The following is a 26,737-nucleotide window of genomic DNA, read 5'->3' as shown; positions in this document are numbered from 1 at the left end:
AGTAAATAACCCTTTTTGTGTGTTTGTATATCACTCTTCCTAATTTTAATATAGTAATGAAGTGTTTGAACTTACAGGACCATCAGGCTAAAACACACAATTATGGGAAGGGGTTAGCATACTTAAAAAAGAGGGCAACCACAAGCCAAAACCAAATATTGCATTTGCAAAAAATGAAAAAAAAATACACTCAAGCAGATAATAACAGGAGATTATCCAACCAAAAAAAAAAAAAAAAAAAGAAAGGAAGAATGGAGAACCATAGAACCAACTGGAACACAAGGTTCAAATGGCAATAAATAATCATCTATCAATTATCACCTTAAATGTCAATGGGCTGAATGCCCCAATCAAAAGACACAGAGTGGCTGAGTGGAGAAAAAGGCAAAAACCTTTAATATGCTGCCTACAAGAAACTCACCTTAGGACAAAAGATACATATAGATTGAAAGTGAAAGGGTGGGGAAAATATTTCACGCCAATAGACATGACAGAAAAGCAGGAGTCGCAGTGCTCATATCAGACAAAATAGACTTTAAAACAAAAGACATAAAGAATGACAAAGAAGGACACTATTTAATGATTAAGGGAGCCATCCAAGGAGAGGATGTTGCTATCATCAACATATATGCCCCAAATATAGGAGCACCCAGATACATACAACAAATATTAACAGACATAAAGGGAGATATTGATGAGAATACAATCATAGTAGGAGACCTAAATACCCCCCTCACATCAATGGACAGATCCTCTAGACAGAAAACCAATAAAGCAACAGAGATCCTAAAGGAAACAATAGAAAAGTTAGACTTAATTGATATCTTCAGGACACTACACCAAAAAAATCAGAAAACACATTCTTCTCAAATGCTCATGGAACATTCTCAAGAATCGACCACATATTGGGACATAAAGCGAATCTCAATAAATTTAGGAGCATAGAAATTATCTCAAGTATCTTCTCTGACCACAATGCCATGAAATTAGAAACCAACCATGGGAAAAGGAAAGAGAAAAAACCTACTCCATGGAGACTAAACAACATGCTACTAAAAACCCAATGAGTCAATGAGGAAATCAAGAAGGAAATTAAAAACTACCTTGAAACAAATGATAATGAAGACACAACCTCTCAAAATCTATGGGATGCTGTGAAAGCAGTGCTCAGAGGGAAATTTATAGCGATACAGGCCTTTCTCAAAAAAGAAGAAAGATCCAAAATTGACAACTTAACCCTCCACCTAAACGATCTAGAAAAAGAAGAACAAAAAAGTCCTAAAGTCAGCAGAAGGAAGGAAATTATAAAGATCCAAGAAGAAATCGATAAAATAGAGACTCAAAAAACAATAGAGAAAATTAATAAAACCAAGAGCTGGTTCTTTGAAAAGGTGAACAAAATTGACAAACCCCTGGCCAGACTCACTCAAAAGAGGAGAGAAAGAACCCAAATCACCAAAATTATAAATGAAAAAGGAGAAATCACAACGGACACAGCAGAAATACAAAAAACCATAAGAGAATACGATGAACAACTGTATGGCAACAAGTTTGACAATCTGGAAGAAATGGACAATTTTCTAGAATCTTACAGCCTGCCAAAACTGAATCAAGCAGAAACAGACCAACTGAACAGACCGATCACTAGAAATGAAATTGAAGAGGTCATAAAATCACTCCCTACAAATAAAAGTCCAGGACCAGATGGCTTCACAGGTGATTTTTATCAAACATATAAAGAGGAATTGGTGCCCATCCTCCATAAAATCTTTCAAAAGATTGAAGAAGAAGGAAAACTCCCAAAGACATTCTATGATGCCACCATCACCCTCATTCCAAAACCAGACAGAGATACCACCAAAAAAGAAAACTATCGGCCAATATCATTGATGAATATAGATGCAAAAATTCTCAACAAAATCTTAGCCAACCGAATCCAACAACATACCAAAAAAATTATACACCATGACCAGGTAGGGTTCATCCCAGGTTCACAAGGATGGTTCAACATACGCAAATCAATCAGCATCATACACCACATTAACAAAAGAAAAGTCAAAAATCATATGATACTCTCAAGAAACGCAGAAAAACATTTGACAAAGTTCAACATCCATACATGATCAAGACCCTCGCCAAAGTGGGTATAGAGGGAACATTCCTGAATATAATCAAAGCCATTTATGATAAACACACAGCAAATATAATCCTCAATGAGGAAAAACTGAAAGCCTTCTCACTCAAATCTGGAACAAGACAGGGATGCCCACTCTCACCACTGCTCTTCAACATCGTTTTGGAAGTCCTAGCCACAGCAATTACACAAACAAAAGAAATTAAAGGCATCCACATAGGAAGAGAAGAGATCAAACCGTCACTGTATGCAGATGATATGATAGTATACCTAGAAAACCCTAAGGACTCAACCCCAAAACTCCTTGAACTGACTAATAAATTCAGCAAAGTAGCAGGATATAAGATTAACATTCAGAAGTCAGTTGCATTTCTGTATACCAGCAATGAAACATTAGAAAAGGAATACAAAAATACGATACCTTTTAAAATTGTACCTCACAAAATCAAATACCTCGGAATACACCTGACCAAGGAGGTAAAGGACCTATATGCCGAGAACTATAAAACTTTAACCAAAGAAATCAAAGAAGATGTAAAGAAATGGAAAGACATTCCATGTTTCTGGATTGGGAAAATCAATATTGTAAAAATGGCCATCCTACCCAAAGCAATCTACAGATTCAATGCAATCCCTATCAAATTACCCATGACATTTTTCACAGAACTAGAACAAACAATCCAAACATTTATATGGAACAGGAAAAGACCCAGAATCGCCAAAGCAATCCTGAGAAACAAAGACCAAGCAGGAGGCATCACTCTCCCAGACTTCAAGAAATACTACAAAGCCACAGTCATCAAAACAGTGTGGTACTGGTACCAAAACAGACAGACAGACCAATGGATCAGAAGAGAGAATCCGGAAATAAACCCTGACACCTATGGTCAATTAATCTTTGACAAGGGAGGCAAGAACATAAAATGGGAAAAGGAAAGTCTATTCAGCAAGCATTGCTGGGAAACCTGGACAGCTGCATGCAAAGCAATGAAACTAGAACACACCCTCACACCATGCACAAAAATAAACTCCAAATGGCTGAAAGACTTAAATAGAAGACAAGTCACCATCACACTCCTAGAAGAGAATATAGGCAAAACACTCTCTGACATCAACATCATGAATATTTTCTCAGGTTAGTCTCCCAAAGCAATAGAAATTAGAGCAAAAATAAACCCATGGGACCTCATCAAACTGAAAAGCTTTTGCACAGCAAAGGAAACCCAAAAAGAAAACAAAAAGACAACTTACAGAATGGGAGAAAATAGTTTCAAATGATGCAAACGACAAGGGCTTAATCTCTAGAATATACAAGCAACTCATACAACTCAACAGCAAAAAAGCCAATCAATCAATGGAAAAATGGGCAAAAGACCTGAATAGACATTTCTCCAAAGAAGATATACAGATGGCCAACAAACACATGAAAAAATGCTCAACATCGCTGATTATAACAGAAATGCAAATCAAAACTACCATGAGATACCACCTCACACCAGTCAGAATGGCCATCATTAATAAATCCACAAATAACAAGTGCTGGAGGGGCTGTGGAGAAAAGGGAACCCTCCTGCACTGTTGGTGGGAATGTCAACTGGTACAGCCACTATGGAGAACAGTTTGGAGATCCCTTAGAAATCTATACATAGAACTTCCATATGACCCTGCAGTCCCACTCTTGGGCATCTATCCAGACAAAACTCTACTTAAAAGAGACACATGCACCCGCATGTTCATTACAGCACTATTCGCAATAGCCGGGACGTGGAAACAACCCAAATGTCCATCGACAGATGATTGGATTCAGAAGAAGTGGTATATATACACAATGGAATACTACTCAGCCATAAAAAAGGATGACATAATGCCATTTGCAGCAACATGGATGGAACTAGAGAATCTCATACTGAGTGAAATGAGCCAGAAGGAGAAGGACATATACCATATGATATCACTTATAACTGGAATCTAATATCCAGCACAAATGAACATCTCCTCAGAAAAGAAAATCATGGACTTGGAGAAGAGACTTGTGGTTGCCTGATGGGAGGGGGAGGGAGTGGGAGGGATCGGGAGCTTGGGCTTATCAGACACAACTTAGAATAGATTTACAAGGAGATCCTGCTGAATAGCATTGAGAACTATGTCTAGATAGTCATGTTACAACAGAAGAAAGGGTGGGGGAAAAACTTTAATTGTAATGTATACATGTAAGGATAACCTGACCCCCTTGCTGTACATTGGGAAAATAAAAAAAAAAATCTATGGGATGCCACAAAAGCAGTGCTCAGAGGGAAATTCATAGCAATACAAGCCTCCCTCAAAAAAGAAGAAAAATCTCAAAGCGACAACTTAACCCACCACTTAAATAAATTAGAAAAAAAGAAACAAAACCCAAAGTCAGCAGAAGGAAGGAAAACATAAAGATCAGAGAGGAAATCAATAAAATAGAGATTCAGAAAACAATAGACCAAATCAATCAAACCAAGAGCTGGTTCTTTGAGGGGGTAAACAAAATTGACAAACCTCTGGCCAGAGTCACCAAGAAGAGGAGAGAACAAACCCAAGTAAACAAAACAAGAAAAGGAAAAGGAGAAGTCACAAAGGATACTACAGAAATACAAAAAACCATGAGAGAATACTATGAATTATCATCTGCCAATACATTTGACAACCTAGAAGAAATGGACATCTCTCTAGAGACCTACAGCCTGCCAAAACTGAATCAAGAAGAAATGGATCAACTGGACAGACTGATCACTAAAAATGAAATTGAATATGTCATAGAACACTCCCTACAAATCAAAGTCCAGGACCAGATGGCTTCACAGGCGAATTCTACCAAATATACAAAGAGGAACTTCTACCCACCCGCCTTAAATTTTTCAAAGGCTGAAGAAGAAGGAACATTCCCAAAGACATTCTATAATGCCACCATCACCCTAATTCCAAAACAAGGCAAAAATGCCACCAAGAAAGAAAACTATAGGCCGATATCTTTGATGAATATAGATGCAAAAAAAATTTCTCAACAAAATTTTAGCCAACCAAATCTGACAACATATAAAAAAAGATCATTCACCATGGCCAGGTGGGATTCATCCCAGGTGCACAAGGATGGTTCAACATATGAAATCAATCAACATCATACACCACATTAACAAAAGAAAAGTCAAAAGCCACATGATCCTCTCCATAGATGCAGGAAAAGCATCTGACAAAGTCCAACATCCATTCACGATCAAAACTCTTACCAAAGTGGGTATAGAAGAAGCATACATTAACATAATAAAAGCCACTTATGACAACTCCACAGCAAATATAATACTCAACGGAGAAAGGCTGAAAGCCTTCCCACTAAAATCTGGAACAAGACAAGCTTGCCCACTCTCACCACTGTCATTCAATATAATATTGGAAGTCCTAGCTACAGCCATCAGACAAAGAAAAAAAAAGAAAAGAAAAAGAAAAGTAATGAAAGGTATCCAAATAGGAAGAGAAGAGGTAAAACTGTCACTATATGCAGATGACATGATACTATAAATAGCAAACCCCAAGGACTCAACCCAAACATTACTTGAACTGATCAACAGATTCAGCAAAGTAGCAGGATATAGGATTAACATTCAGAAATCAATAACATTTCTGTATAATAACAATGAAATATTAGAAAAGGAATACAAAAATTCAATACCTTTTAAAATTGCACCCCCAAAAATCAAATAACCTAGGAGTAAACTTGACCAAGGTGGTGAAACACTTATATGCTGAGAACTATAAAACATTAACCAAGGAAATAAAATAGGATTCAAGGAATTGGAAAGATATTCCACGCTTCTGTGTTGTTCTCGACTTTTTAAAATAAATTCCAGAAATGAAAACTGTAGTGATTCTCTCAGACTTCAAAAAGCCACCAATTTTTCCTATTATGTTCAAATTACATAAACAGGGGAAAATAGCAGGAATGTCTATAGAAATTCCAATTTTTTGTATTAAAACATATTATTTAGAGATATTGAGGAACATCAAATATGAAATAGACTCAAAAGTGGTTCCCTGCTGCCCGTTTAGTGTTGGGTATTTAAAGGAAGTGGGAATGGACCACTGTTTTCTCTCTGAGCCATTTTAACAAAGACATGTAATACCTTGATGGCATTAAAGTGAATATATTAAATTTCTTTAAGCAATCACTCACTATGGCCGCTGTGCAGAGGGCCAATTATGCATGTAGGAAAATCAATTAGGACAGCTATTGCAGTGGTGAGATGGAGAGAAGTGGACCTATCTGATAGCAATTTACTGGGTAAGATCCACCAGTGTTTGTCACTGGGGAGCACATGTGAGGAAATCAAGACCGTGAGTACTGGCCGGGGGCTCAGGACCAGGAATTAGGTTTAGCCAGTGTTGGGGACTTAGGCAGAGTGTTGAGAGTGGGGACTAGCTGGGAACCAGTGGTCTTTACTGAGGCACTGAAATCTTGAAATTGACTAAATGAGAGTAGCAGTTAAGAACACACATCCTTTTTTTAAATTTTTTTAAAAATTGAGATCCTGCTGTGTAGCACTGGGAAGTATGTCTAGTCACTTATGATGGAGCATGATAATGTGAGAAAAAAGAATGTATACATGTATGTGTAACTGGGTCACCATGCTGTACAGTAGAAAAAAGGGTATTGGGGAAAAAAACACATTCTTTATACAGCATCATGTCATCTATAAATGGTGGCAGTTTTCCTTCTTCCTTTCCAGTTTTGATTTCTTTCATTTATTTTTCTTGTCTGATTGATGTGGCAGGGACTTCCAATACTGTGTTTAATAGAAGTGTTGAGACAGGCATCCTCGTCTTGTTCCTTAGAGGAAATGCTGTCAGCTTTTCTCCATTGAGTATGAGGAGAGCAGTGGCTGGGTGGTAGATGTCCTTTATTATAGTGAGGAATGTTCCTTCTACACCTACTTTGTTGAGTGTTTTTATCCTCAGTGAATTTTGTGAAAAACAACTTATGCGTCTGTGAGCTGATCACGGGATTTTTTATTCTGCAACTTTAATGTGTTGTATCACACCGAATGATTTGTGTACATTGAACCATCCTTGCATCCCTGAGATGAATCCCATTTGATCATCATGTATGATCCTTTTAATGTGGAGTCCACATTCTAGCATTCAGTTGGGCCTGAATTTAAACTTGGATATAATTGAAACAGTGGAGTACATTTGGACAAGTATCTTAAACTAAGCCTCGATTCTCTCTTCTGTCCCAAATTAGGACAATGGGAATACTTAGCTCACCGACGTATGGTGAGGGTGAAATGAGAAATGAAGTTCAGTGCGTAGCAAAGAGTAAAGTCGGAAGAAAACTTGGTTAGTAGCACATCGGTCAAAGCATATGCATTTCAGGAGGGTGAGGCAAGACTTTCTGAAACTGGGATTAGCAAGAATATTTAGACTGAGCCTTCACATTGAAAAGAGCTATTTCTGCCATCATCCTTCCAGGCAAAGAAACCATAAACTACTAGTCTTTCTTTTGAGGCCCGTAGACTGTCTGATCTGGAAGTCATTCAAACCTCTTTTTCCTTCATTGTTCTCAAGCTATAACTTTTCTTTTCTGGCTGGACCTGCAGTATGTGGGAGTTCCCAGGCCAAGGATCAAACCCATGCCACAGCAGTGACCCAAGCTGTGGCAGTGACATTGCGAGATCCATAATCCACCTACCCAAAAGGAACTTCCCCCACCTACAACCTTAAAGATATTCTGCTTACATCTTCAGCTGGAAAAAATACACCTCTTAAATAACCGTTATTTGAAATTCAGCTTCACATGGCATTCTCCCCGATGCTCCCCAAGATGCCTAATGGACTGTTTTACATATATCACTATAGAACACATAAATGAATGAACGGTGAGTAAATGAAGCTAAAATTACTAATTTTTTTTTTTTTTGGCTGCACCCTCAGCATGCAGAAGTTCCTGGGCCAGAGATCGAATCCGGACCATAGCAGCAACCCAAATCACAGCATTGACAATGCCAGATCCTCAACCTGCTGAACCACCGGGGAACTACAAAAGTTAAGGTTACTGCCTAACATTCGATGTTTAATATTCCTTAACCTGAAATAGCAAAGTAAGCTTAGAATCAATATTTGGCTATAAGATAATTTATTATTTTACTCTCAATAAAGACCAATGGAAAGTTCATGGAAATCTAGACATAAAGGAAAAAATTGACTCCTTCAGAATCGACAGAACCTTAAACAGAGCTGTTTTTGTTTGAAGTGAGCTGCTCAGTACTCACTTGAGAACGGGATCGTGATCCCTGGAGCTTTGGGATTCACGTTTGAATCTCTAACGTCTTCAGAGACTTATCCCCACAGGCAAACAACAATAAAAGAGAGTATGGCTGCTGTATAAGAATAATGACTTTGAATTTATTGCCATAACATGAAGCAATTCTTATTTCAAGAGGTAAGGTTTTGCCTTTGTGCGTTAGTCTGTCCTGCTGATGTTCATTTACCATCGGAAAACGTTTTACTGTAAAGGTGCATCCGTGTTCACAAGCTGGGGCAGATGCAGTCCAGCTGTCAGCTCTCAAATAACCTCGGCTGAACAAACCTAAGTTTCTACAGTCTGTTTAGTGTGTGTAAACAAGCATAATTCGAGAGACTAGGATTCCTCATTTTCCCACCCCAAATGTCAGAAACTCACATGCTCTTTCAACACCGTTTACACTTGGCCCTTGGCCATTAAACTCATAGATTCTCTGGTTTTGAGATGTGTTGGAGACTACCTGTTCGTACCTATCTATGGAAAGACTTCTTTTGTTTATTTATTATCCTCGGAGGCTCTAACTTTCAGGCAACCAGACACTTTGGACAAAGTCAAGAAAATGAATCCAGAAAACAAGGAAATGAGGTTTCCTGGCCACTCACAGGGTGAACCTGGGTAAACTTCTTAACTTTTCAGGCTGGAGCTGTATTCAGTTGTATATCAAGTTGAAACCAATATTATTTTATCCTATAATACTCCAATGAGAAAACACTGTTACAATAGGAAATGATTTGTTTGAATAAATGTACTGTATTGTCTCCTAGTTATTAATCATATAATGTTTTGCATAGTAATTAGATTGATATTTCTAAATAATTTATGCAAAAGTATTTAAATTGCAAATATTATATGTAATAATTTATTATGTTTTAAATTAATGATTTACTTCATTCATATATTTAATTTGAAATTCCTCTCTATCTCTTCCTTGTCCTATCAAGAAAATTCTACTTCTCCTTATAAATACATAGTCTTGTTTTGCTGAGAGAAGCTGTAAACTCTGTGATTAGCTAGGTGGATCTTTACACATTAGCTGTCATGAGGCATAAGGGTAATTTGTTATCCATCCATTTCCAAGAGACTCGACTTCATCGTAAGCATTATCTCATTTCACTTTGGTGTAGTTATGAAAGGAATGGACTGGGTTCAAATTGCCTGGGGTTCACATCTTGATCCTACCTCTTTTTGTATAAACTTAGGTAGGTTACTTCATAGGGTCAGAGTCCATTTCTTCCATAAATAGAATAAAAACGTTTAATATTATTTCATGAGGGTTAAAATAGAACTAATTATATAAAATTCTTAACATTGTGTCCATCATTTAGTAAGCATTTAGTAAATATTAGCTATTAGTTAAGTCTGCATAACATAATCCTTTAGGTATACAATTTAATGTTTTTGTTATACTGATCATTCCTTTTTATTCTCATAAGCCTTACTTTTTTTAAAAAAATATTTAGATTTGAAGTCATATTAAGTACATTATGTTTAAATGCACATCATTTGAACCAGGTTCTCTAGTGTTTCTGCTAAGAAGAAATTTTTCAAATATAGAAGACCCATCACATACACATCCAAAATCTGAAATCTTCAGTAAAACAACTCCAAAGTTCTCTTGGGTAATTTATGTGCTTATACTCACTTATATACATATTAGTGAAAATGGAATCATTGAACCACAACTTCTCTAATGCAGTGTTTCATCACAGGTTCATTTGGGCAGCAGCTGTGTCATCTCATGGGTTCCCTGGGAGAGGGGAACCACACTTCAGTGACAGAGTTCATTTTATTGGGCTTAACAAATGACCCAACCCTGCAAACCCTCCTCTTCGTGATCATCCTGTGCATCTACCTGGTGACCATATGTGGCAATCTCAGCACAATCATTCTTGTCATACTCTCTCCTCAGCTCCATCATCCGATGTATTTTTTCCTGAGCCAATTGGCCTTTGCTGACATGGGCTATTCATCTTCTGTCACACCCAGTATGCTTGTAAATTTCCTGGTGGAAAGAAATACCATCTCCTATCCTGGATGTGCCACCCAGCTTGGTTCAGCTGTTTTCTTTGGAACAGTTGAGTGTTTCCTTCTGGCTGCCATGGCATATGACCGCTTTGTGGCCATCTGCAACCCACTGCTCTATTCCACGAAGATGTCCACGCAAGTCTGTGTTCAGCTACTCATAGTGTCTTATATCGGTGGTATTTTAAATGCTTCCTCCTTTACTGCTTCCTTCCTTTTTTTACTCTTCTGTGGACCAAATCGGGTCAATCATTTCTTCTGTGATCTTGCCCCCTTGCTGGAACTCTCCTGCTCTGACATCACTGTTCCTGCTGTTGTCCCCTCATTTACAGCTGGTTCCATCATTGCGGTCACAGTGGTTGTCATAGCCACTTCCTACATCTACATCCTCATCACCGTCCTGAAGATGCCCTCCACTGAGGGAAGACACAAGGCCTTCTCCACCTGCACCTCCCACCTCACCGCGGTCACTCTGTACTATGGGACCATCACCTTCATTTACGTGATGCCCAAGTCCAGCTACTCCACTGACCAGAACAAGGTGGTGTCTGTGTTCTACATGGTGGTGGTCCCCATGCTGAACCCCCTCATCTACAGCCTCCGGAACAAGGAAGTTAAGGGGGCTCTGAAGAAACAGCTTGGCAGAATAACATTTCCTTAGTGAAGGCTCTTAGTTGGTAGTAACTGATATCATAATATGCCATAAATATTATACTAATAAGAAACTGAGCTTGTTTGGTTTAACTCTATCCATGCTATATCATCAGTCAAGGTGCAACAATTTAGTAAAATTAGGAGTGGATTTTCAGATATCTAATTGTAAATCACAGACTGTAGTGTTCCCTTTTTCCTTTAATAAAATTAAAATAAATTTGTAATTAAGAAAAACAAATGGGCTCACATGAAAAAATACTTCTTCTGCTGAAAATCATTTGAAATTCCATTCACACATTTTTCCAAGTTTCTACTCTGCCATAAGTTAGGATTATTGTACCTTCAAACCTTTAAGACTGTGGCCATTTTTTTAGGATTTTTTTCTTCCAACTTCATTGATAATTCATGGAGAATGGAGCTGACATATGGCACTGTGTAAGTTCAAGGTGGACGTCTCGATTTACGTATGTTATGGAACGATGATCACAGTAGTTAGTCGACATCCGTCATCTCATACAGACACAAAGTTGTAAGATGAATAGGACTGATGGTTTAATGCCGTGTGTATGTTCAACAGCAGTCGATCATGTGATGACTGTGACAACAAGGGGCTTGACTGAGTACCTTCTGAGAGGAAATGACAAGTGGAGTTGGAAAGTTTCCGGAGAGGCTCTCACAGGAAGGGTATTTGCTGAGAGTGGATGATATGGACCCAAAATTCTGGTCTGGGTTCCTCGTATCTGGCTGCAGGCACCATACAGGGTCCCCAGAGAAGGACAGCATGGGCTGTCCCTCACCAACCTGTGAATTCTGGCAGGTCCAAGATGACTTCTCTGTGGGAATAAGTGGGGTCCCACAGCTCCTCAGGGACAGAGTGAGACTCCTTCTAAGAGGGACTTGCTCTTGGTCAGCTCTGCATCCTCTTTAACTGGTTTATTTCCCACCAAAACCTATGAAGCTGTAATGATATTACTGTTTGGCAAACAAATCATCTGTTGCACAGAGACATTAGGTAGACTGTCCCAAGTCACGCAGCTAGGATGTGGTGGGACCAGGGTTTGAATCCAGAAAGTTTATGTTCCAGACTCCTCGGTTTAATGGTCTTGTGTTTCTCGAGAGAGTCCACACACTTGATCTGCTCTCTAAGGCCACAGTCAGTGCACTGACTTCAGGACTGTTACTGCTCTGGAGGAGCGGGGCAGGGTCCTCGAGTCTAAGCTGCTCCTCTGTGTCAGTCTTTTCAACAAACTCTACCACCAAGTAGGTCTAGACTGTGAAGCCTCCACAGCAAGGAAGAGAGGGGAAACCCAGCCTGGTCCCCATCTCTCGGAAGTCAGGGGCAGACCCCTCAATGACGTGATCTGACTGGAAGTCTGACCATATGTAAGCACATGTTGACAACAGGCTCATTGGGCATAAGCTAGACATCATTATGTGGAGGAATTAAAAAGTCTATCTCTTTATTGTAATCATTGCAGTTAGTGTGTTAACACCAGTCCTAGTTCCATGATCTCATTTCGTAAGGATACTAGAGACATAGAGAAAACCCCAGAAATGTCGTCAAAGACTGTCCTGTATGTATTTCCTGGGTGAAAATCTTGTTTACATCATCACCATGGCAATGGAAAAGGGAGGAGAGGTTTTCTGGAATAAAGGAACTCCCAGCCCAGAGAAAATACTGAAATAACTGGGTAAAGCATCCAAATTCAAGACAAGGATCTTAAAAGGCCTTGGGTGAGTGTAATGGGGTAACAGCAGTGGAGATGGGAAGGCATAAATTTAAGAAGCAACGAAAGGAAAAATATTTTTCATACACTGCTGAGGTCAGAGTCGAGAAAATGGGGCAGGTGGTATGATATTACAGGACGGAGGGTTTCATCAGGAGGTGACGACAACGTTCCATTAAGAGTCACTCCTGAGTAGCTGACAGGGTCAGTGGAGTCTTCAGCCCTGAGGTCTTGAAAACTACAGCTCCAACACCAATTGTATCTTTCATCTGGAGCCATTTCTTCCCTTGAGACTCTTTTCCTGGAAAGCATCAAGGAGGAGAAATAGCCCTATTTTCAAACCCAGCAAGACCTGCTTTCCTTATGCTTTTTCTAACCATGTCTCAAAAATCAAACAAATCCTTCTACGGTTCATGTATCTCTTCTCATGCTTTAGCACAAGCAGCTATGAGGCCCTAGATGGAAGCTTTTATACTCCTCTTGGAAAGCATCCCAGCCAAATGCAAGAACGTTCGAGGTACACTTTATATTTTCATGTTATCACAGGTGATAATACCGACCAACTTCCTACCAGGACTTAGCAAGTGTCTTCTTGCCTTTAGTCCCTGAGATACTCTCCCCACTATCCTTCAAGGCCACACCGTCTCCCTAAGAGCCTTCCAGACGTCACTAAAAGCCCCACCACCCCACACCGAGTTTCCTTCTGCTTCTCTTTCAAAGCCAGTGCCACAGGATCTGGGCCTCTGCTACAGAAAACTCTCACTCCCAGGTGTCACACTGGGAGGTGGTGTTCTGTACTGCACACACACTGCTCTAATCCTTGGTGTTTAAAGCAACAGCTACTTGACTCCAGCTTAGGATGGCGTGATCCGGGAATTGAGGCCAGACTTGGCTCTTAGTCTTGGCTGTGGGACGACTCCAGGGACCAATGCAGGTTGGATTCCTGGCCTGTCATGTTGGGTTAAAGGATCTGGCATTGCTGCAGTTGCAGCTCAGGTCGCAGGTACAGCACGGATGCAACCCCTGGCCCAGTAACGTCCATATGCTGTGGGTGTGGCCATAAAAAATATCACTAGTAGAATTACTATATGATCCATCAATTCCTCTTCTGGTTGTATCCATCTGAAGGAAGTGAAAACAGGAGTCTGAAGAGATATCTGCACTCCCATGTTTATGGCAATGGTGTGATATTATTATAGTAGCCAAGATATAAAAACGGCCAAGGTAGCAGTCAGAAAATGAATGGATGAAGAAGTTGTGATAAATGTATTTGTCATAATGGAATATTGTTCAGCCTCAAGAAAGAAGGTAACCCTGCCATTTGTGACAACATGATTACAACTTGAAGGCTTTATGTTAAGTGAAGTAAGTCAGAGAAAGACTACGACTGTACATTTGAACTTATTTGTGGAATCTAAAGAAGCTACACTCATTAAAAAAAACAAAGGATGAGAGGTAGGGGTGATTGAAGAGGTGTTCTGTAAAGGTACAAATTTGGAACTAGCAGATATGCCTAAGTCCTGGACAGCTAATGCACAAAACTACACTCATTATCTATAATACCAGAGTATAAACTTCAAAGTTGCTGTGTCTAGAGCTTAGTTGTTTCACCACAAAAAATAAACTGTAATTATGTGATCTGATAAACGTTGTAGCTGTGCTGCTGTAGAAAACGTCCTGCAATACGTAAATGTGGCAAATCAACACTTTGAACATCTACAGCTTATGCAATCCTGTGTGTCAGTATTTCAACAACAATAAACTTCTAAAATAATATAGATACTACAAATGAAACAGAGAACTAAAAATATTTTAGGGAAAAAACGGTTTTCATTTGCAAGTGACTGTAGAATAAAATTTTAATACATTTGGAGTGTAGTTGACGAAGAAACTATGTTACTTTCAGGTATAGAGCAAAGTAATTGGTTCTTCATATACACATCTTGATTCCTATTGAAGAGGTGGCCCTGGGCTATATTTATTTCACACATAGTAGTGTCTGTATATGTCCACCCCAAACCCCTAATTTTTCCCTCCTGCTCCACATCTCCCCTTTGGTAACTGTGAATTTGATTTCAATTTTTTCCTTTTTTTTAGCTATTTTAAAGGGCAACACATAAGGCATTTGAAAATTCCCAGGCTAGGGGTTGAACCTGAGCTGCAGCTGCTGGCCTAGGTCATAGCCACAGCAATGCAGGATCCTAGCCATGTCTGTGAACTACACCACAGCTCACAGCAAGGCTGGATCCTTGATGCACTGAGTGAGACAAGGGATTGAACCTGCATTCTCATGGGTACAGCTTGAGTTTGTAACTTGCTAGCCACAACCTAAACTCCTGATTTCAATTTTTAAATAAGTGACTAGACCCTGTTTGGGGAAAGCCTCTTAGGAACTCGTTTGGAAACAAGCAGTTTTAGAAGAAAGCACTAACCATTCTCTCTCTAGATTGCTGCTCCTGGACTTGAGCAGCCGTATTCCAGCCTCCAGCCAACCCTGATCACTTCAGACTTGCCCCCACAATCTGAACTGGCCATCTTTCCAGTTACTATCTGTCCTGTGTCAGTGGTTTCTGTATACAGACAGACTCTCTGGGTTGTCTCAAGTCTGAAGTCAAGGGGAGATCCTACCAGCAAACAAGGACCTCTGTTCAGTCCTGAATGGGTTTTTTCTCTACTTGCAGGGCTTATCCTTATGCTTGTGCATAAGGGTATATAGTTACACCACCCCCTCTATTTTTTCTAATTGCTAGCATATTATGGTGTGTTTAACATGTTGCACCCTTAAAGCTGTCTGTTGATTTTGTTTTAATTTCAAAAATCTGAAAACGACAGTCTTTTTAGCTAGTGGTGCTGGGAAAACTGGACAGGTGCATGTAAATCAATGAAATTGGTACATACCCTCACCTCACACCATGCACAAAAATAAACTCCAAATGGCTTAAAGACTTAAACATAAGACAAGACACCACCAAACTCCTGGAAGAGAATATAGGCAAAACATTCTCTGACATCAACCGGCCAAATGTTTCCTTAGGGCAGTCTCCTGAGGCAACAGAAATAAAAGCAAAAATAAACCAAGGGGACCTAATCTAACTGACAAGCTTTTGCACAGCAAAGGAAACCATTAAAAACCAAAAATTCAACCTACAGAATGGGAGTAAATAGTTTCAAATGATGCAACTGACAAGGGTTTAATTCTAAAATAATAGAAAGAGCAAAAACAACTAACAACCCAATTGAAAAATGGGCAAATGATCTGAATAGACATTTCTCCAAAGAAGTTATAAAGATGGCCAACAAAAACATGAAAAAATGCCCAACATCACTGATTATTAGAGAAATACCAATCAGAACTACAAGAGCACCACCTCACACATGTCAGAATGGCCATCATTAACAGGCCAACATGTAACAAATGATGGAGAAGGGGTGGAGGAAAGGGGACCCTCCTACACTCTGTGCGTGGGGGGGTGTAAATTGGTATAACACTGTGGAAAACAGGGTGGAGAATTCTCAGACAACTAAACATAGAACTACCATATGACTCAGCAATCCCACTCTTGGGCATATATCTGGACAAAACTTTCCTCGAAAAAGACACGTGCACGGGTATGTTCATTGCAACACTATTCGCAATAGCCAAGATAGGGACACAACATAAATGACCATCGGCAGAGGAATGGATTAAGAAGTGGTACATGTATACAATGGAATACTACTCAGTCATAAAAGACAAATAATGCCATTTGCAGCAACATAGATGTACCTAATGATTCTGATACTAAGTGACGTCAGAAAGACAAATACCATAAGGTACCACTTTTATGTGGAATCTAAAAATATGGCACAGATGAACCTACCACGAAACAGAGACAGATCATGGATGTGTAGAGAAGACTTGTGCTTGCCAGGGGGTGGGGAGGCGGGAGTGGGATGGATGGGGTGTTTGTGGTTGGTACATGGAAACCATAACATTTGGAATAGATGGGCAATGGGGTCCTTCTGTACAGCACAGAAAAACTGTGTGTGATTGGGTCCCTTTGCTGTACAACAGAAACTGAAGAAACATTGTAAATCAACTATACTTCTATAAAATAAATAAAGTGCTTGGAACCTACAGGTGCTAATAATAGTGATAATTATTGCTATGATCATTCCTGATTTTAAGGTGTCTCCCATTTGGTGTACAAGGAAATAAAGGTGAGGGTTGAAAGAAGCATGATTTTAACCTAAACTTAAGTTAACCCAATTAAGCAATATTTGCTAGGTTTTGGTTAAAACTAATACAGTATTTAAAAAATTTATAGATCACCCAAAATGCTAAGAAAGAGTCCTACTGAGATACTCTGAGAGTGGTCTTCCTCAGGGCCTCCTTTACATCTCTGTTCCGGAGACTGTAGATGAGGGGGTTCAGCATGGGGACCACCACCGTGTAGAACACAGACACCACCTTGTTCTGGCCAGTGGAATAGCTGGACTTGGGCATCACGTAAATGAAGGTGATACTTCCATAGTAGAGAGTAACAGCCGTGAGGTGGGAGGTGCAGGTGGAGAAGGCCTTGTGTCTTCCTTCAGTGGAGGGCATCTTCAGGACAGTGATGAGGATGCGGATGTAAGAGAGAACTATGACAATCACTGTGACCACAATGATGGACCCAGAGGAGATGGAAGCGATAATTTCAAGAACAGAGACATCTGAGCAGGAAAGTTTCACCAAAGGGGAGAAATCACAGAAAAAGTGGTCTATCTGATTTGGTCCACAGAAAGACAGACTCAACAAGCAACTAGCAAATGTCCAAGCATTCACACACCCACCCAGATAGGAAGCCCCCAGTAAGAGGACACAGACTCTTGGGGACATGTGGGTGGAGTAGAGCAGGGGCAAGCTGATGGCCACATAGCGGTCATAGGCCATGGCGGCCAATAGGAAGCACTCGGTTGTCCCAAACAGGACCGCAGAACAGAACTGGGCTTCACAGCCAGCAGTGGTGATGGCCAGTCCATGTCTAAGGAATCCTATGAGCATCACAGGTGTGACTGCTGTGGAACAACCAATATCCACAAAAGCCAAATGGCCAAGAAAGAGGTACATGGGGGTGTGAAGATGGGCACAGCTTCTTATCAAAGCAATGATGCTGCTATTGCCTACTAAGGTGACAACATAGATGCCTAGAAATATCACAAAGCAGATGACACCAAGCACAGGGTCCTCTGTGAGCCCCAAAAGGATGAACTCTGTCACACTGCTGTGGTTTCCAGCCTCCATCTCTCCTGGGAACTAGTCCTGTTGAGGGAAATGGGAATGTTTGTTTATACTTTCATTCTACACTTTCCCAGATTTCTTTGCTTATTCCGCAGACCCATGCACAGGAAGTTCTTCTTCTGCACTGCCTGTAAACAGAGTGCTTTATGGGATTTTTGTTTGTGTTTCTTTCTTCTTCCCATAACAGGATAATTGTTATGTATCGAAGAACAAGTGATGCCAAAAGGATTCTTTTAAGTCTTTCACATTTTGCCTGCCTCCAGGATGCACCCTAACTTCTCGAGCACAGCACAGTGTACACTTTCTGATGCCCCCCTCTGCATGTGACTCTTTGCTTGTTCCTTGGGATATTTCTATCCTACGCCTGCACTGATCCAACCTTCCTGAGCTATTTAGAGTCCCCTCCCACCACACACACACTCTACTCTCTCTGGATTTTGTGCCTTTTTCTTCAACTTGAATGGCTTCCAACCTCCCCCCATCAGCCCCCCCCCCCGGGGACTTCTGTTCATCCTAAGATTCATTTCTCTTAAAGTCTTCTCTGCCTTCCAAGGGGTAATCAGATGACTTTCCCTTGGCTTGACATCATGTTTGAAGATGTCCAGATCACCACTGTTTATCCTGGCTATGCTTTTTGTTGTTGTTTGCATGTTTGCTCTTCACTCTCCTCAATTTATATACATTTCCCTCAACAATGGTGTATTTTCTTCCTGTATCATAACTAGTGTTGGGAATAAAATGTACTGCAAAAAAACATTTGATGGATGAATGCATGGACAGTTTGATAAAGCATCAGGTGGATTACACTACAAAATAAGATCTAGAAACTGCCGTTACTAGCTGCTTTTCTTAATGCCAATTCAAAAGAAATATGTGCTGAGCTCTAAGACAAATGTATCTCTACTATTTTCAATAATGAAAATACGCAACCCCTGTGCTAAGCTACATTCACTGATCTGTTGAGTTTGGGGTGACATTTTCTTCTTTTTATATTAAAAAAAATTTTTTTGCCTTTTTAGGGTTGCACCCACAACATATGAAGGTCCCCAGGCTAGGTGTCGAATCAGAGCTGTAGCTTCCAGCCTATGCCACAGCCACAGCAATACCAGATCCAGGTGCCTGCTGAGCAAGTCCAGGGATTGAACCTGGGTCCTCCTGGGTGCTAATATGATTCATTTAGTTGAGCCACGATGGGAACTCCCTAGGGTGACATTTTCATTAGTACCTTCTCTATGTTTTGCCATTGTGTTGTGACTTAGGCAAACTTCCTGTGTTTTGAAACAATCCTGAGAAAGCAGAATTAATGATAAATTATAAGGGAAGACACAAAGAAATCATTGCAATCCAATGCAGTATTTTAGGGTATACTACAGATTCAGTGAAATTTAGAAAAAAAAGTGATATTTGTCAGAATGAGAAAATAGAGTATGAAAATCTTTTTAAATTGTTTCTTTCAAGTATTATAAAATAAAAACTTAGAGATTTCTTTCAGTAATCTGAAATTTTCACTTATGCACGTCTTTTCTTTTCACTAACTCCAATTAAATATCAATCCCTTCAGGTAATTTCTTCCGATTTACAAAACCTATTTGCATGCATTTTTCTCTTACTTCTCTCTACATAATTAACTATAGAAAGAGTCACTCACAAATCCTTAATGTTAACAATGCCTCACAATCTATTTCGGTTTCTTTTAATGTCAGTTGCAAATAGTGTTATATATTTGTAATCATATTATAAATTACATTTACTATTTATATTTTCACTTAGTTATGTTGATTAAATATTTCCTGATTTCTCAGGTAATACTCATAGAAGAAATGCTGGATATGATATTCATGGAACTTCAAAACATATCCCAAAATACTTTCCTAAATGTATCTCTCTATATGCTCTTTGGAAAGTTTATTCTTTTAACACATTAACATGACACTGAAATTTTCTATTCAGTACAACTGGTTCTGATCTTCATAGAAAGAAAATTTTCTGCCAACAACATTATTTGCATTCTTTAAAGTCTGGAGTATTTAATGCAAATGATAATATATGCATTAAATAGCTTCGAAATGTCCTTCTAACTTAAAAATATAAAAATGTCTCATTTTACGAAAGCATTTAGCGTTTCTACTCATACCACTTAGTTCATTGATAGAATGAATTGTGACATATAATGAATGAATAGCTAAGAACCTACAGCTCATTGAACAATATGTTATGATCAGTCTTCATTAAATGCATTAAATTACTCTAGTGATAGGCTAGTCTACTACCATGGATGTAGCTCTTTCATGAAATATCTGTTTTTAGTCTTATCACTTGATCTCCCATGACTTTAATGGTCCAAAGCCTCTCCTTTCTACATCAAAACACTGAAATATCTGAATAGAGCCAGCACACACCTACTGCCTTCCCTTTTCCAAAAGTAAGCCCCCATAGATCCTTTGGCCATTCCACCTGGGGCATAGCTTTCAGATTCCTCACCATTCTCCAGTCAGTCTATGAACAGGCTCTGGTCTGAGGAATGGGGCCAAGCACTGAGCAGCATGTGTGCTCTTTGCCCTCTGACCCAAGCAGAGTTCTGTGGGGCCAACCGTGCCTTCACTGCAGGCTTCAGTCTGTGCTCACAGCATCCTGGAGGCTGAAGACAGAAGACACAGATCCTGGGCCTCCCGGGGGCCAGCATTTTCTTGCATCTGACATTTCCATCTGTCTCACTCAGTATTTTTTCATTTGTAAAACATGAAAAGTTGTCCCTACGATGCAGCTTTGGAGTGAGGTTGAAAGAAATGACATCTACAAAGTACTCATCAGAGGTGTTTGTTCTACATCAGAATTAAGTTACTTTTCCTTAAGTCAAAGTAAAGTGTTGGTGGATTTTCAATTATTTCACTTTCATGAGGATCATAGCATAATTTTCCCTTCAACCCATGTCGAGAGATATTCACAAAATCAAAGGCTGTCAGGAAGTACAGTCTATGCTCCTTTCTCTGTTTGGGGCTATGTCATTCACAGCCCCAAGCATAAAAGGAAACTGATTTTTCCCTTTTCTTCCCCTCCCCTGGCTACCTGGAGATCTTTCTAGAGCTCTTAACTTTGGCACGAGGTTCATGCTGGCTCCCCTGAGTCAGAGATTTAATGCTCACCCCACGCTCCCCCTCACTGCACAGGATGAAGGGGCCATGGGCTCCGTGCCTCCAACAACCTGAACGTCAGGTGGTTTCTTCCGGATTCGCTTTCCACTGTTTCAGCTACACAAGCCGAGCACTGCTTTGGCTGCTGGGGACCGTCCAGACGGCATTCTAGGGACTCTTGGGCAGCCTGGTTTGGGTGCCCAGAATGACCATTCTGCAACGCCAGTCTTGCTGAGGCCACCCTTTCCACAGGGCTCAAGAGCTAAAATTGGTTAGAGTTTCTTTAATTTTTAAGTTCTCATTTACTTTGGTTATTTCATTTATTTTTAAATTACAGTAGATTTACAGTGTTGTGTCAATGTTTGCTGTACATATAGTGACCCAGTCATATATATACATACATATACCTGTATATTCTCATACTCTCTTCTATCATGTTCTATTCCAAAAGATTGGATATAGTTCCCTGGGCCGAACAGTAGGACCTCATTTCATATGCATTCTAAATGTAATAGTTTGCATTTACAAACACAGTTTTACATTATTTAGACAAACCCATGACAAGTGCACTCACCTCTCAGAGCAGAAGTGTTGATGCTGACCTCTAAGGAGAACTTTATAAAGCAGATGTTTGCCATGTAATTGTATAGTAGCTCTGCACTAAATACCTGACAGCATAAATGGTTGAAGGCTCTGCTCCATCTAGAAACAGAGTTACAAACGTTCTGTAAGGATGAGGAGGGTGTCTTTGTGTGTGTGGTGGGAAGGAAATGAAGGTTCTAATAGAACTTGACAAATCTCTAGGGCTGTTCTTCCTGGCCCCTTTGAGATAAAGGTCCCTGGGTTAGCTCTCCAGAAATGACTTGCAGAGTATGTGACGCATTCAGGTGGCATAAACAGAAGGTCCAGTTGGAACAAATTCCAAGGAGCCTGATGAACACTTTTTCCAGAGAATAGGATTAAAAAAAAACAGTTGAGAAAGAAATTTGGAGGGAGATGGGGGCCACAGTCAGGGCCACCAAAAGGCTCTAATTTCGTCTATGTAGACAAAACAGTCCCTTTAACTGAGGACATCAGCTGGTGGGAGAAAGCCATGGAGTAATACGAGTCAGGCAGCAGAAACAAAGCACCGTCTCCTGTCCCTCAACGTGCAGCCCACAGACTGGTGCTCGCTGGCAAACTGTTTATTATCAGTCCTCGATGCATTAAGGAGAGGAGTGAAGGGAACCATTTCTACACTTTCATAGCAATTTGAGAAAGTAATTTTAAATGTGTTGACTCTAATCATAAACATTTAGATTTACATTTTTTATTTCAGTCCTTGTTACTGATTTTCCCAGCCATTCTAGTTTTGTAATAGATCTCATTACCAATCATCCTTGGAGGCTTGGGGGAAAATGGATAAAAACTTAAATGGTTTGAAAATCACTAAGTGTGGCTTTTATAGCCAGGAGACCTGAGGTTAGCTTGATGTGCATGAGCTCAAGAAAGCTATTTAAGCTCTTTGAGACTGAATTTCATGTTCTATAAAGTGGGATTAATAACCCCTATCTCACAGTATAGGACTAAGACTTAACTGGGATAGCATATAATTATCTGGAAGAGCTAAGTGAAGTTACTGCTCTGTCTCAAACATTTGATTAGAAGAAAGGGCTTGGATGTGTTGACTCTGATGATTCACACTCATCAGGGTTGGGAGGTGCCCTGCCACCTTTTGCAAATTATTCTATTGCATCTTAACCCCCCCCCCAGATACTTTCTTCTTTGAAACCATGGTGTTCTAGCTATGGCATCTCCTGTCCACCCCATGAAGCTCCCTGCTATTCCTCATCCCCTGAGGACCTGAGCTCCTGCACCTCAAATTTTCCCTTCACCTCTACCTTTGTCCCCAGCAAAGACAACTTCTAAGCATTTGGACACATCAACTGACAGCCTAACCTCAAATTTCCTCTACCTTCTTAACTCCAATAACTTTCATTCATCCACAAGCTACTTATGGAACTCCCTATAACATTCATATCCCAAATCTCATTTAGGATAGTGAGACCTAATCTCCCACCACTAAACCATAAATATGTAAAGCTACAGTTTCAAAGGCTAGTCAGCCATAGACCACCAGAAACAAACCTATAGTCCTACACAATCAAGTTTATTGGGTCAGTGCAGCGAGGGAGGGCTCGCCAAAAACCAGCATGCATCTCTCAACAGGGGAGAGAAGGCAGATGCCTCTGGGAAGGACTGGATTCTCACTGAAGATACTGAGGACAATGAAGGGGTGCAGGAATCAGTGCCGGACTGGTTGCTGCTTCTGAGGTGAGATGAGGAGAAGGACGTAGTCTGGGGTTGGACGCCATTAAGAAATGATGGCAATTTACTAACTGGGCGTCTCCAGTAATAAGTGGGGATAGTGCCCCAGCCCTGGGTGTTGTTATCAGTAAGGACACACTCGTCAGTGAGAAATTGGGTCATTATGGTACATAAGCTTGGGGGAAGCATTTTCTACTAATTTTGTTGCTAGATTCTTGTGTGTCGGTCCTCCTCGTCTGAAGAACAACAGAAATGTTTTTCTGTTTCTGTCCCAACAAGGCAGGTTTTCCTTACAAAATCCATTACTGTTTACTAAATTTATTGACACAATTGTTATACTCTCTATGTTTAATCACCCTAATATTTGCCAAACGTGAAGTTAAGCCTCTTTGCATGTCCTTCTTGGATAAGTAATATGTTTGCCTTTTTCTTGAGGAAGACTCCAGGTTTTTCCATTTTCATAAGCTTTCCTTTTTTTCAGGGCTGCACCCATGGCACAGGGAAGTTCCTGGGCTAGGGGTTGAATCGGGACTGCAGCTGCTTCCCTTTTGGCACAGCCACAGCAATGCAAGATTCGAGCTGTGTCTGTGACCTGCACCACAACTCACGGCATCAGAGGATCCTTAACCCACTGAGCAAGGCCAGGGTTCAATCCTTCATCCTCATGGATATTGTTTGGGTTCCTTATCACTGTGCCACAATGGGAACTCCTTATTAATCTTTTCAGTGAGTGAAATTACAGATATGTTTTTTTTCTATCAGTCTTCTATTTATTTCATTGGTGTTCTTTTGTTATTATATATTTTCCCAATTTGTTTGTTGTTCCTTTTTAAGCTTCCTAAGATGGAAGCATAAACTTTTGTTTTCAGCCTTTCCTTGAGGGTTGTTTCCAGCCCTTTATCATGAGAAGGGATTGCATATCCCTTTTTTATGTGCTCGCACGTTTGAATGATGCCCTGGATACTGTGAAAGAAATGTTAGACTCTGGATTGTGGCAAAATCCTCTCAAACAGCCATTGCACGAATGTACCACCATTTCTTCACTTTTTAATTCAGTGAAGGGCATTTGAGAATTTTCTAGTTTTTGGCAATTCTGAATAATGCTTCTATAAATATCTCCATATAGGTCTTTGTGTGGATGTGTGCTTTCATTTCTCCTGAATAAATATCCGGGATTTTAATTGCTGGCTGTTACGGTAAGTATATGCGTATAAAAAAATGGCAAGACTTTTTTCAAAATGGCTGGGCCATTCCAAATTTCTACCAGCATTGTAATGAAGTTCTGTTTATGTTGGTTATTTGTCAGCACTTGCTACTGTCGGATTTTTTTAAGCCATTCTACTATGTGTGTAGCATTATGTCTTTTATTGTATTTGCATTTCCCCGGGGACTGGTTGTGTGCAGCATCCATTTCAAATGCTTATTTGCCCTTCATACCTTTTCTTTGGTGAAGTGTCTATTCAAACCTTCTACCTATTTAAAAAAATTGGCTGTTCTCTCACCATTGAGTTATGAAAGCAAGTTATAGATTTTAGACACAAACCCTTTACTGTTCTCTGAATATTTTATTGAAATCTGTGTTCTGTCATTTTGTTTCTCACAATGTCATTTGATCTTATTAATGCTTTTGTTTTTATGAAAACCAGGTCATCAATTATTGTGGTTCCTGTGTTTACTGTCATATTCAAGAAAATCTTCCTGGGGAGGCGGAACAAGATGACAGAGGAGTAAGAGGTCATGCGCACCTTCCCCACAAACACATCACAAAACCACATCCCCATGTAAAACGACTCACACAGAACATCAGCTGATGCTGGCAGAAGAACTTGAACCTCCAAAGAGGGCAAGAAACTCTTGACAGAACTGGGTAGAACAAAAGGAAAAAAAAAGAGAGAGAAGTAATCAGGACAGGACCAGCATTCCTGATAGGGAGCTGTGAAGGAGAAAAGGAACCCACCCTGGGAAGCCACCTAACTGCCGAAAGATCAGCCCAGTCAGTGGGACCTCAACGTCACCAAGAAAAGCACGGCAGCTGGACTCATAACAGCACAGCAGAGTGAGAGTCGCACAGATCATCTGAAACACAGGCCCAGATACCAGCCTGAGACACTCTGGTGGGAGCTGGGCCCTGAGACTCAGGCACTGGAGGTCAGTCCCGGGGAGAGAACTGGGGACGGCATGCAGGGCTAAAGGGCAGTGTGCCACAGGCTAAAGAGGGGACACCATGGCAGAGGGACCCCATGAGAAGGTCTGGACCCAAAGGAGGGCAAGGCGCCATTGTTGGGGGCGGGAAAGGAGGCGAGGTGGGCTACTATAGGAAAGTCCTAGCACCAGAGTGTGCACTTTGCCCCGGGCTTAGAGGGCAAGGTGGGGTGGCTCAGCAGAGGCTAGGGGCTGTGAGAAGCCTCTTGCTCGTTTAGGGGAGATTAGGTGCTTCTTGTGCAGGCTACCTATTGTGGCCAGGCACCTATTGTGTGGGCTAAGGGCATAAGGGGGCTAATTGCAAGGTGGTGCCCCTTGCACAATGTACAGGTGGCAGGGACAGACTGCATCGGTCATCTCAGAGGCCAGAGGGTGGCTTGGCTTGCCACCACTGGGGGCCTGTGAGTGGGTTCCATCTGCAACCCTAGTCACCTCAGGGGTTGGCAAAAAAGAGGGCACTGCAACCAAGCACCATACGCTGTTGCTCTCACTCCCCTGGGAACACAGCTGCCTGGCAGCTGCCACTGCCAAAATGCTCTGGGTGGTGGCCAGAAACTTGGTCACTGTCCCTTCCCAAGACCCTACAACTAGGAGCAACTGGTGCAGCACCATCCATGTGGTTTAAGTGGGACAGGGTGCTTCTTGTGTGGTCTGCAGGTTGCAGTGGCAAACCACGGCAAGTATTTCTGATTCCAGAGGTGGGTGTGGCCCACTGCATTGGAAATACAGGAACCAAAATCACTTGCAGCCCCCTTCACCTAAAGGGCACCACAGAGGAGGGCATTGTGACCAAACACTGCCTGTAGGTGCACTAGCACCCACAGGAGCACACCTCCCTGCTACTGCCACTGCCAAAGGTTTCAGGCAGTACCTTTGGCAGTACAAGCCTGATCTCTGTCACTTCCCAGAATCCTGCAACTAGGAGCAGCCTTTACGGCACCTCCTCTGTGGGCTAAGTGAGACAGGATGCTTCAT

At 40.7% G+C, this 26,737-nt stretch overlaps 3 protein-coding genes across 3 annotated transcripts in view; 1 reads left to right on the top strand and 2 right to left on the bottom strand.

The window, feature by feature from the left end:
• OVCH2 (ovochymase 2) overlaps nt 1-26,737 on the bottom strand; it is a 500,449-nt gene that overhangs the window by 202,215 nt on the left and 271,497 nt on the right. The window lies entirely within an intron of this gene.
• On the top strand, nt 10,195-11,139 carry LOC110258180 (olfactory receptor 5P76-like). The gene has a single exon (XM_021081358.1). The coding sequence runs from the start codon at nt 10,195-10,197 to the stop codon at nt 11,137-11,139; it is 945 nt and encodes a 314-aa protein (XP_020937017.1).
• On the bottom strand, nt 17,193-18,125 carry LOC110258181 (olfactory receptor 5P1-like). The gene has a single exon (XM_021081359.2). The coding sequence runs from the start codon at nt 18,123-18,125 to the stop codon at nt 17,193-17,195; it is 933 nt and encodes a 310-aa protein (XP_020937018.1).

Source organism: Sus scrofa, chromosome 9, assembly GCF_054392235.1.
Source record: "Sus scrofa isolate SSC_HxYL_T2T_F1_AM1 chromosome 9, Sscrofa_HxYL_maternal_Yorkshire_Landrace_v2.0, whole genome shotgun sequence".
Lineage (NCBI taxonomy): Eukaryota > Metazoa > Chordata > Mammalia > Artiodactyla > Suidae > Sus > Sus scrofa.
Note: the sequence above shows the minus strand (reverse complement) of the source record. Positions and strands in the feature narration are given on the sequence as shown.